The 12,044-nt window shown below is 44.2% G+C and overlaps 1 protein-coding gene across 1 annotated transcript; it reads left to right on the top strand.

Annotated features, from left to right (window-relative positions):
• Positions 1 to 5,509: 5,509 nt before the first annotated feature.
• Positions 5,510 to 9,411, top strand: LOC145487260 (uncharacterized). Its single transcript, XM_081465999.1, has 2 exons — positions 5,510 to 5,606; positions 5,717 to 9,411. The coding sequence occupies exon 2, from the start codon at positions 5,931 to 5,933 to the stop codon at positions 6,474 to 6,476; it is 546 nt and encodes a 181-aa protein (XP_081322125.1). The 5' UTR covers positions 5,510 to 5,606; positions 5,717 to 5,930; the 3' UTR covers positions 6,477 to 9,411.
• Positions 9,412 to 12,044: the final 2,633 nt, after the last annotated feature.

The raw sequence follows: 12,044 nt of genomic DNA, 5'->3' as shown, positions 1-12,044 counted from the left end.
GCACATTAGATCTCGCGGATTTTGGACCTTTATTTCCGAGAATTTAGGGCCGCCATTAATTTTGTTCCAAGTCTTGGTTGAGAATTTGAGAAAATGATGTCATTTTCTCATTCAAAAATACCGCACGGGTTGAAATTATGATAACAATTAATGTAGAAAATTGCGCGAATATAGAAGCCAAAGTTTTTGTTATTCTTTATGCGAACTGATGTACTAATTGTTATTATAATTTCAACCCGTGTGGTATTTTTGAGAAAATGACGTCATTTTCTCCAATTCTCAACCAAGACTTGGAACAAGGAAAATTATTGTGTACGAGAATGTAAAAAAATGGGTATCGAGAATTTGATCATAGTGGCACTTTAAAACTCTGTATGTTATGAAAATTTAAAAATTCTTTGCCCTCGACCTACGGCCCTCGGGCTGTACTCAAGAGTTCGGGAAAGATTTTTTCGTCACTGACTCCCTTACGAGGAACAACGGAAACAGCATTACAAATGCTTTTCAAAAATTTAATTTTTGTTTGATCCTTATGTTACGTATAGTCATTGGAACACGCCGGAGTAACATAAATTCATTCCAAAGAGAGTTATTCCTTTGTACCTCTCTCCATATATATCGAAAACATTTTCACTGTACTAAAATGAATCAGCGCACATGTGGTGCAAGGTTTAGCGAACCCTTCCCCCCTAAAGTTGCGTTTTAAAAAGCCTGCTAAATGCTAAAATGACGATGCATTTTCATTTCTTTGGGAACTTGGAGTCGAAAATTTCCTCGTATTCAACTTGATATCAAGGATGTACTATCTTACTTCCGATTTGAGCATCGTTTCAGCTTTTTCAATGGCAGTTTTCCAAACTTATCTTTTCCTGTCTCAGAAATGGTTGTCTCTGAGTGGAAAATTAGCTCACATTTGAAATTGGTATAAAAAACAAGACACATTCTGGTAAAGGCTTTACCTTTTGGTATGGTTTTCTATTAGATATTTCTCGCAGCGCGTGAGAATTCAGTACAAGTCTCAATAAACCCAACCTGACTTGGAGATCTATGTTCGGTGCTTCCTTCAGCCATCACCGTATGGCGCATATGCTGAAACTATTTACGACAGATCTGTAAAGTTCCCATTGAACATATCGCATATTTCGAGGGGGGGGGGGATGGGGGAGGAGGGGTGGAGATGATTCGCTAAAACTTGCACCACATGTGCGCTGATTCATCTTAGTAGAGTGAAAATGTTCTCAATACATATGGAGGGAAGCGGAAAGGAATAACTCTTTTTGGAATGAGTTTATGTTACACCGAAGTATTACGATGACTCTGCGATATGAATGAAAATTAGGATCATCTTAAACAAAAATCAAATTTAGTTTGCATCAGCTTTCTGTATCTGTTACGTCCCGGGTTACCTTCACCTGTGTTTCGTAACGGAGTTAAGGACGGTGCCTACTTTTGTTAGTGCGCACACGTTCTGCGTATCACACAAGGCATGGTTTAAGCGCCACGCGCGCGCTGGGTTGACGTGACGCAATCAACTACGCTACCACGTGCACGACTAAATTGAAAGCAAAATTTTCCTACTGAACCAAATCAAGTTTAATGAATCTGTACTTAATCAGGAACACCATAACAGCAGCATATCGCTTACCACTAACTGTTAACGTCTTCCAGCTGAAAAACTAGCTATTATCTGTCGAAAATTATACTGAAATCCAACTGTAAACATGTGCCTGCAGATGGCGTAGTGCGCGTGAAAAACAAGCGCGAGATAAGCAAATGTTTTACTTACTGGGGAGGTGACAGGAAAAAATGTAACGGGCACCATAAAAAGTTTCAAAAATGATCAATAACTTTAAAAAACGCGTGGTTACCTCTATATTTGATGTTATGAAATGGAAGTGGCAAGCCTATTCAGCACGTGATTAGTTTCTAGTTGTGAGCAAAAGATATTTAGACTGTATTTTAGCTGAAACAGAGCAAGGCTGTCAGAGACGCTAAAAGTGCTGTTGCAACGATTTTATTATTAAAAACATACCAAAAATGGTTTTTGTGTTACCATTTACCATGTATTTTTTTGATCTTTATAAATGTGTTGCTTTTCTGTATGTAAAGGCGAATTCAAAAGAAAGCTGTGAAGAAATACCGTCTCCTTCTGTTTTCAGAAAAAATGCTGACGTCAGCATTTTTGTTGAGATTCAAGGCTAATTATCTCGGAAAAATACGTGGCTACCCCCATTTTTCTTCGTGGATCCCAATAGCCCTTGCAAAGATCTACTTTTTCCGCGTGCTCCTAACCTGGCGACAAAACCTTTGTATTTAGTAGGCACCGTCCTTAAGTTTGAGGTCGCAACTATCTTTGATGGTAGTACTAGCTCCCGAGTGCTTGCTAACTCTGTGGCTTATTTCATAGGTTTGCCACCCTCAGTAGCCGTAACTTTCGGAACAGTCAACGTACGTAATTATTTGATGCCCAATCTGGTGGTGTTCAACTTCAATTTTGACATTGACTGTAGCATATGAGGTGATTTTCAGGCAATCTTCTTAGGCGAAATGTAGCCTCTTCAAAACTGGATCTGAAAAGACCGAGAAAAAGAGCTAATTCGTCGATGTAACGCGCGTTGATATTAAGGGATAGAGAAAAGAGATTTGATTTTGAGGTAAATAAAACACGTCTGTGTGACATGAAAGCCACCTGAATGTGTTACCGGAATGGCTCAGTTGATTTGTAATAATGTAGCGAATTTGACGTGTAGACGGCTTAGAGAGAAGAGATAATCGATAACTAGGCTGATAAAAGAAATGACTGCGGTTGAGAATCCCCTTCAACGTATCCTAAATCAACGACAAACGTTTTTACAACAATTGAACTTTCATCCGGCAAAGAGTCAGAGGTCTGCTTGGAAAATTCAAGAACAAATGCGGAATGTTCCCCATTCGATCCGGCCTATTTTACTCCCCTTTGTAGTCTCAGAAACATCAATAACGGCTCAATGAGGTGCAAGTTTCGGTCCTTATATGTGTCGATGAAAATGATCCCATTCACGAGAGCTTCAAAAACATCAAGCTCGTGATCTAGTTTGTCTCGGTGGAAGCCAAAAAGTTTAAATGTAAAGTCACAGAAACATTTTCTCTATTCTGTACGCGGCACTAAATTTTGAAAATTACAAATATGTTAAAGATGCAACCAACCACCCTCCAAAGTGAGTATTAAATGTAGAAATCACATCGACTCGGAAAAAAAAATTTCCGAGTTCCAGATGGGATTTCAACATATATGTTGTATAATCATTTGCAAATCGGGTTCAGTTTGTAAGCCCGAGAGTGCAATTCACTCTGCAGGAATTTTGTTTTCTTCACTTCTTCTTTTTTTCAGTCCCTCTCCCTTACATAATTTTTTCCCCCACCCCCATCACTTTTCTAATGATCCGTCCCTTAATTCACTTCCACCGCTAATTCATGTAAAGCCCGATGACAGAAAGGCACCAAATGAAAGAAGAAAGCTATTGTTCGCTTTGCGGCCCATTTTAGGCGAACACACGCTCGATACAGACGAGAAACGTATAAATGTACCTTTTTACAGCGCACATGTGGTACAAGTTTTAGCGAACCATCTCCACCCCAAACCTACAGGCGGAAGAAGAAGCTGGCAGTTTTAATGCTATGTAGGTTTCTAGGATCGCTACAAAGGACCAAAACTTTAATCTTGAAGCTAGGTAGGAGATTTACGTGAATTTATTAGAGCACTTTACGAAGGCGAGTATGTTAGTTACTCACTGGAATATTTTCAAAATTTCCTGAACTTTAAGCGGTCGTTAGTTTTGAAAACCTAGTGGGCAGACAAATTCAATTAATATTCTCACTGCATATATAATTAGCGTATCGCGATAACACGCTACATTCCGCTAATCCCGAGGGTCTAGGTTAGTGGCGTCTAGTATGATCCTTTGCGGCCTTTCGAACATAAAATCCGGCCGCGCAGTGCGAGATCTCGTAGTTTGACGAGATTGCCGTGGGTAGACGCTTTGCTCTTTTCTTTGTGGTCACCGCCACCAGCCTTCTGTTCTTTGCTCGTGGGTTTTCTTCAGTTATGGTTGAACCTGTTTTGCCCCCTCTCCCGGGGCCTGGCCCTGAGCCGGCAGACGACCCAGTCGCTGCAGAACCGGCTGTTCCGCCCGCCGAAGCCGCCGAACCGGTGGTAGAAAATGAGGTAATTGCTTCACTTATTTCTTGTGTTTTGCGTTCCGTGTTTCGCGTTCTTTGCCAGCGTTCTCCACCACTTGGTTGCATTATCTTCATTTGTTTGCGTTGGTTTCGTTCCTCTACGTTTCATTGCCCCGTTTAGGCTAGTTTGGTAGGATGGCGTTCGTTTGCATCTTGGTCGTTCGCCGTTTCGCGTGGGCTTTCCTTTCGCTCTTTTGTTTTATTTTCTACCTTGTTATTTTCTTCGTGCAGTTTTATGTCGTGTTTTAATTTTGGTCTGCGGGGAGTTTTTTCTCCCTCGCTATCGCGGTGCTCCGTTTAGGTTCGTTTTCTCGTTATGCGTATATTGTTTTTTCCTTGTTTGTTTTCCCTCCGCGATTGTTCGCACGTCCTTTTGGGCCTGTGTATGTTCTCGGCGCTTTTTTGCCACCTCCGCCCATTTCATTAGCACGTTGTCATGGTTGCGTTGTTCTCGGTTTCGGTATGCCCCTTTGTTCTTTTGCGCTTTTGGGCGTGTGTATGTTCTCAGCGCTTTTTGGACGGCGCAAAAAAAAAAAAAAAAAAAAAAAAAAAAGGTAAAAGATGGAAGGAAAGAGAGAAGCAGAAGCGTTTTTAGGACATGGATATGTTCCTGGCGCTTTTAGATGGCAAAGAAAAAAAAAGGAAAAAGAGAGAGAGAAAGAGAAAAAAGAAGACTGGAGAAGTAGAAACGCCTTGAAAGCTTTTTTGGATGGCGTTAAGGGAAAAGAGAAAGGAATCGAAAGTAAGGAAAAGGGAGAGAAGCGCCTTTCAGATAGCACTAGAACGAAAAAAAATAATAAAACGAAGAAGGAGGAAAGAAAGGGATGAGGAGAGCAAAGAATATGATAAGAACCCAGGAAGACGGAGAGGAAATAAAGGGAAAGCGAAGAAATTGAAGAAAGAGTAAATTGATGACAAGTAGAAATTGGTGAAGTGGAAAGTGATAAGGATCGGAATGGAATAGAATGGGAAATGGATGAGGGGCTTTGACAGGGAAATAAGGATTTTAAAGGAATTGACAGTGTTCGAAGAAGGTTAGTGTGGGGCGAGAAATCGTGTTGAGGAGGAAAGTGTAAATTTTGGGAGTTCTAACGTTGAAGCTCAGCAGAAGATACACGACTTTCATAAATGGCGGACCGCTCGGACGGAATGATAACTACTAACATCAGAGCGAGGCTAGAAAGGCCTCGAGGAAACACGCGAACATACATGGCCGACATGCCAACAACTTCGACAAATGTAGCTGTTTTAACAGAAGATGACGTACCAGGAGCTTCGTTATCTTGACGGAAACCAAGCGAATTAAAAAACGAAGAGCTTAAGTTTTGGCTGCGGTGCAGAGGTGACCCAGGAAAAGGCCTTAAGACCAAAGCGGAGCTTGTGAAAAGGTGAGAAATATTACTATACTTTACGGTACACTCTTTTGTTAACATACCTTCCCGTCTTCGATCTACCGTCTTTCACATAACGTGTTCCTGATAATTCTCCTCTTTTTTAGAGTTGAGCAGTACATTGAAACAAGAAGAGATAAAAATATTGTGGATCCTGATCCAAATGGGCTGTATACGAAGAGAAAACAGCAACGAAATCGAAGTGAATCAAGCAAGGATGCATCACAGTTGCAAGGTGACAAAACCCCGAGTTCAGTCTATTATCCAACAGAAGGATGGAGTAATTCACTGTCGAAATTGCCAGTGTTCACCAGAGCAGAAATGAACGAGCATATTGCAAGAACTGGTAAAAACATTGGTAATAAAGATCACCATTCTGTGCCAACCACTTTAAGAAAAGCTAAGACATTTCTGGAAGACGAATATCTCCACGAAATAATGGCAGCGAGTGACCAGCAGCGCTTTTATTTTAAAGCTAAGTGTTATCGCAGCTTTCGGAAAAATGATCCTCCTCATCAACTTAAGCTTGCTTTGTGCATCATAAAGGGTGATGTTTTACATTCAAGTTGCACCTGTGTTGCTGGCGAAGTCGGATTTTGCAACCACATTTCGGCGCTCATGCTCAAGGTATGCAAATTCACTTTATTTGAAGCGAAAACAACTAAGCATTTGCATGACGAGCATGATGAGAATCCCTCTGTTGCATGCACATCACAACTGCAGAAGTGGCACAAAAAGGGTGGTGGAGAAAACATTGTACCCCAGCCTGTACTGGAGGTAAATGTTAAAAAAACAAAGCTGGATGAGCCAAGCACTTCACGTGATGGTGTGAAGTGTACTCTTTATGAAGCTCGCAAGCAGCTTTAGTATGTTGAGAACCACGAACATCATTTTAAGACTGAACTAGCAGAAATTGATGCCAACATGGGTTTTGCTCAAATGTTAAATAATGAAAAGGCTCAAGTTGTGGACACAAAGTTTGGCAAGAGCCCTGTTGGTTCATTTTTGAGCTATCAAGCTTCGTTCACTGAGTCAAATTTTTCTGCCGAAGCTGACCTAACTGCTGTTCCCAGAAATAATATTCCTGTCACAAACATTGCCAACTATCCACGATTTCCTCTCTCCAGTGAAGCTGATATGGCTGTACCTCGAGTACTGACTGATGGAGAGAAATCACTCCTGGCAAATTTAACAGTTGATGAAGACAAAATTCATGCAATTGAGAGTGGCACTCATGAGCAAGCAGGCTGCACTGAATGGAAAGAAGAACGCAAATATCGATTTACAGTTAGGTACGCAGCAATGCGTTGGCATTTTCCACTTCTCACACAAGAATTTACAATAGAAAAGTAAGTTTGAGTTGTACAAAGAACAGAGAGTCAAGCCAGTTTTTTATACGTGTTCCAAAGATGTGGAAAACATTACCATAATTTATCGCTTGAGTGACGCCATGTTTTTATACGAGGCCTTTCTAGCCTCGCTTTGATGCTATAGTTACCAATCCATCCGAGCGGTCCGCCATTTATGAAAGTCGTGTATAGGCGCAGGATTTGAAGTGGGAACGCAGGAGGCGTTTCTATAAGGAATGGGGGGTTGATTGTGGCGATTTTGAGCCGTTCTTTTCCGGGGCTATTTTCGGTTTGATTATGTTCTTGTTCTGTTCTGGTCAGCCGGACAGCAGATGTGATTTTCATTCCTCGTGTTCCTTCTTGTTTCTCAGCCAGTCGATCGTATTCAAATTCTTGAGAGGAAGTTGAAAGCCTTGGAGGACGAGAAAGCGCGCAGGAGCACGGAGGACGCGTTGATAACTCTCCGCAGGCACCTAAACCGCCCGTTAAACATGTTTGATCGATATGGAGCGGTCGAGCTGCTACAGTCTTTGGTTCGTCTCGCGAGGAATGAGGCACACGAGAAGGCCGACATGTACGCGGAGGCTCTCGATGAAGTTAGGGCAAGGTTGGATCAACTGGACAAAGAGGTCGTTGCAGAGGCTTCTTGTGGGTTTCGTGAGGGATCCTGTGCGGGCCAAGATAGCGAAGGAGGCCACCTCCATCCTGAAATCCTCTTCTAGGGTCTCGGCAGCTCAGTCGCGTGGATTTCGTTTCACCCGCCCGAGGCCTTACGGAAATGTTCGTTGCTTTACTTGTAATCGCTTGGGCCACATGGCACGCGAATGTCTTTACAATCACCGTCCTTCTCAGTTCACTTATCGCGCTCCCCACGGGGGTTCAGAGGCGGTAATAGTTAGCCCAGCGTTTGAGTAAGCGATCATTGTTTTGTCAAGTGTCTGCTCTGTAGCTAGTTTGTTTTTCTATCATTTTTTCCCTGGCATTTGTATTTCGGCGTACTCCAGTTGTGTTGTCAGCTGGCGCCTTCGATATTGCTTTAATAAAGTTTATTTCATCATCGGTTGTCTCAATTTGTGTGGTCAGCTGGCTTGTTGTAGGCCATTTTTTGCAGTTTGTTTGGGCCTTTGTCCTCATATATTTTAGTTCCCCAGGGTGCCCCTGCCCCATTCGCCCTCGTTGACCTTGGGGGAGCTTTCTCTGTGCCTCGATTCTGGACCTGGTTCGGAGCCTGGGGTCAACGAAGGTTTGGGTTCTCGTTTGTTTTCCCTGTTCCTTATCTCTGTCCGCTTTTGACTTGTTCCCTTAGGTTGCATCCTTTGCTTTTCGGAGAAAGTTGGGCGACGCAGTTACCGTCCGCGAGACAGTAGAGACTTCTTGGTGTGATATTTTTAAGGGAACCCAGCCTTTCGTTGACCCCTTGGCTTCCCCATCAATGGTGGCGAAGAATCCAGCTCTTGGGGTTTTGCGTAATCTCCGATTTGGAAATCCGGATGATTTTCAGGCGGAATCGTTGCACGCACACCCGGCGGTTTGGGAGAAGTTGTTGTCCGATGTCGACAATGAGCACGTCGACCTTATGGCCATAATTAACGAAGGGGTCAAAGTTGAACAATTTTTGGCCCATTTCAAGGGCGATTTCAATGGTCAAAGTTTTGATTCAGATCGTCCTCCTCCAATCGTGTTGGAAAACTCCAAGTCTTGCGCCCGATTTTCGGATTTCATTTCCACTACCATTTTGCAATGGGTGTCGGCCGAAGTCTTGTCGGTTTGGGGCGAGTTTGGCCGGGTCTCACCTCCTTCCCCTCACCATTGAGCCCTCAAAACCTCGCCTTTGCTATGACGAACGTTACCTTAATTTGTGAATCAAGGATCTTCCTTTTAAACTGGACCATTTGTCGGACTTACCAAAGTATGTCTTGCCGGGGCATTACCAGACGACCTTCGATGAGAAAAGCGGTTACCAGCACGTTTGTCTCCACCCGTCTTCCCGTACCTTTTTCGGCCTGCAGTGGCAGGGTTTTTACTTTACATTTTGTACGCTACCATTTGGCTGGAAGGCTAGTGCTTTTCCCTATCACAATTTGGGCCTTGCAGTCTCTGGTGCGGCACGTTCGTACGGTTTTCCACTTTCCCAGTACATAGATGATCGCCACGTTGGTCAGCTTTTAGTACAATCGTCTAAGCTGCCTTGGGCCTCTAGCCACCAGAACGCTGAGGCCGCGGCGTATATTCTCTGTTTCTTGCTATTGGAGGCCGGCTATTTTGTCAATTTGAGTAAATCTCAATGCAGTCCGTCTACGTTTGTCACATTCCTTGGCTTCACCTGTGATTCTATTCGGCAAGTTTTCCTGATCCCAGAGGAGAAAAAAGTCAAATTTAAGGTACTCAGGGAAAACATGTTAGCTTCTAAGAGGGTAACGTTAAAAACCCTTCAGCGTTTTGCCGGTAAGGCTGTTTCCTTCAACCTGGCTGTAGCTGGTTGCAAGCTGTACCTTCGCGAAATCTTCAAAGCCGTTGCTGGTCTTGTACGTAATTCCAAAGCGGCTGCAATCTGAATTGGAATATTGGCGATTTTTAGATGACTGGACGGATTGTTTGCCATGGAGATCGGAGAGACATTTCGCTGTCACTTTGTATTGAGACGCTTCTAAACGAGCGTGGGGAGGCGTTTTGATGACGGATAACGGCAGAATGGAGGCTGGAGATTACTGGCGAGAAGAATCGGGCAGCATACATTTTTTGGAGGCGAAGGCCTTGTTGTGTGCTTTAGATGCTTTCAAGTCAAGGATTCGGAATTCCCGCGTTGATGTTCACACGGATAGCAGAGCTCTGTTGGGGTCATGACAGAGCGAGGGTGGAAGTAACTCCAAGATAAATGACGTGATTAAGGCTATTTTGTGATGCAACCAAGAGTTCAACTTTTTGATCGACATTCAATACGTTCCTTCGGGCCGGGAACCCGGCCGACGCTCCCTCGCGTCGACATTCAGACCTCGATTGTACCCTTTCTGAGGAAACGTGGTCCCGTGTCCAGAGAATGTTTGGACCACATACCTTTGATCTCATATCACTCGACAGTAACTGCCGCCGTGATCAGCTTGGTAATCGTGTTCTGCATTTCACGCCGTGCGACACCCCTGAGTCATCCGGCATCAATGTGTTTGCGCATCAGTTGCCTATCAGGGAAAACCTTTATGTTTTTTCCCCCTTTGTGCTTATCGGTCCGCTCCTCCGTTTCTTTATTGACCAGCAGTATCAGCACCCCTTCACGATAATCGTGCCGGATATCCAGCCCCGTCGGTACTGGTGGGCGTTATTGCAAGCCACGAGCGTTCATCGATTTCTCCTGGGGCGAAAGGGCGACGATTTGGTTTTGTTTTATCCTTCTGCTACGGCTCCAGGCTGGTTCCCTAGACCGCTACAATGGGACGTTCGGGCTTTTCGTTGCGTCTGTTAAATAATGGCATCACCAATTTTGTTAAGACGAGCATATTACCTACATACAGTTCTTTTCTTCAGGTTGCACGCCCCTGGAAAGCAGCCCGGCGGTGTACGTCTTGTCTCTATCCAAACGATCATGATGCGAATTTTTGCCAGGCTTGTTGGTATATCAATTGGAGCCCCTTTTACTCTGGTTGTCCAACCTGGTCTGGCCATGTCTGCGATCAATAGCCGTTTCGTGAACTTTAAATCTTTGTCAAGTAGCAAACCCTATCAGAAGCAAAAGTCTTCCTTGGAGCGACAGTTGTCAAGTTTCCTCGCCTCTCTTTCGCCCCGAAGGCCATGCCCTCCACCACCTCCGAAGATATCGTTAAATTTCTTATTAGTAAAGACAGAACAGGGAGAGCGGTTGTTCACGTTAGGACATATGATAGGACAGTTTGTAAATGCCCCCGCCGTTTAGCGGCCGGTTCCGCGGATTCCCTCATCGGAAGGGTGCGTGCTATTTATAATAAGTTAGGCCGTTTCAATCATGCAAACCCTGTTTCGCACTCGCTGGTAAAGGAATACTTAAAATTCACCAGGAAAGAGCAAGCGAGTTTGGCGGTCACTCCGAAACAGGCAGTCCCTCTTTTCTTCACGAAGTACAAGTCACTCATCGGTCACTTTAGGGTGAAAATAGCGGCAAGTGCGTCGCTTTCCCTTGTTAGTAAATATATCCTTGTTAGGGATGCCACCTTCTTTGTTGTGGATTTTTTCACTGGGGACAGAGCATCGGATTTAGGGCGGCTCTCTTGCAGCCAAGTTTTCAGGTTAAGGGATCGGGAAGGCTTTTTAATTAGATTGTCTCTTACGAAAACAGTTCGCAAGGGATCTCCCCGTGAGTTTGTTCTTGTCCCCTTTCGAGACCCGGATGTTTGCCCTGTTTTTTGGTTGGATTGTTATGTTCGTGCCTGCCAAGCGCTAGGGGTCTCCTTGTCCGAGGGATATTTTTTCCGAGCTTCCGACCATGGGAAATTTGACGGGGAGAGGCCGTTTCTTGGTTCGGCAGATAATAATCGTTTGCGTGTGTATCTCTCCGAGGCGAAACTTTGTAGTAGGGAAACGCCCCATGGTTTCAGGGTCGGGCTTTCTAACACCCTTAGCATCTTGGGTTGTTCTCCGGAGGAGATCGCCCAGTATTTGGGGTGGAAAAGTAGCAACATGGCCAGGCACTATGCGCGTGTCTCTCACGCGGCTAGTACTCTTAACCTTTTGGAGTCTGTCATGCCCCGAGCTTCCACTGTCGCTGCCGCGGTCTCTCACCCGGCAAACATCCAACCAATAGTTTAATCGCTTAAGCGTTTTTCTGTATTTGCACAGTACGTTTTAAGTTGGGAGTAGGGGGGTCTGAGTTATGGAAAGCAGGTTTGTAGAATAAAGCAGGTTTAGCATTCTCGGGGGTGTCCTGGTGTTTTTCCTCGTTTTTGTGCGTCGGTTTGGACAGCAAACGGTGCCGGTGGAGCATGGCAATTGTCGGGGCCGGGAGCGGATTCCTCCCATAACTTAGTCTACCGTGATCGCAACAATAGATATGCAGTGAGGATAAATTACTGTTGGCACTGTCACCATCATTTCCAAATCTGTACGACTGAGAAGCCCAAAA

Source organism: Orbicella franksi, chromosome 5, assembly GCF_964199315.1.
Source record: "Orbicella franksi chromosome 5, jaOrbFran1.1, whole genome shotgun sequence".
Taxonomy (NCBI): domain Eukaryota; kingdom Metazoa; phylum Cnidaria; class Anthozoa; order Scleractinia; family Merulinidae; genus Orbicella; species Orbicella franksi.
Note: the sequence above shows the minus strand (reverse complement) of the source record. Positions and strands in the feature narration are given on the sequence as shown.

What these genes read in the sequence shown, in the direction of transcription:
- LOC145487260 (XM_081465999.1), top strand. Translation starts at nt 5,931, where the DNA reads ATGAACGAGCATATTGCAAGAACTGGTAAAAACATTGGTAATAAAGAT.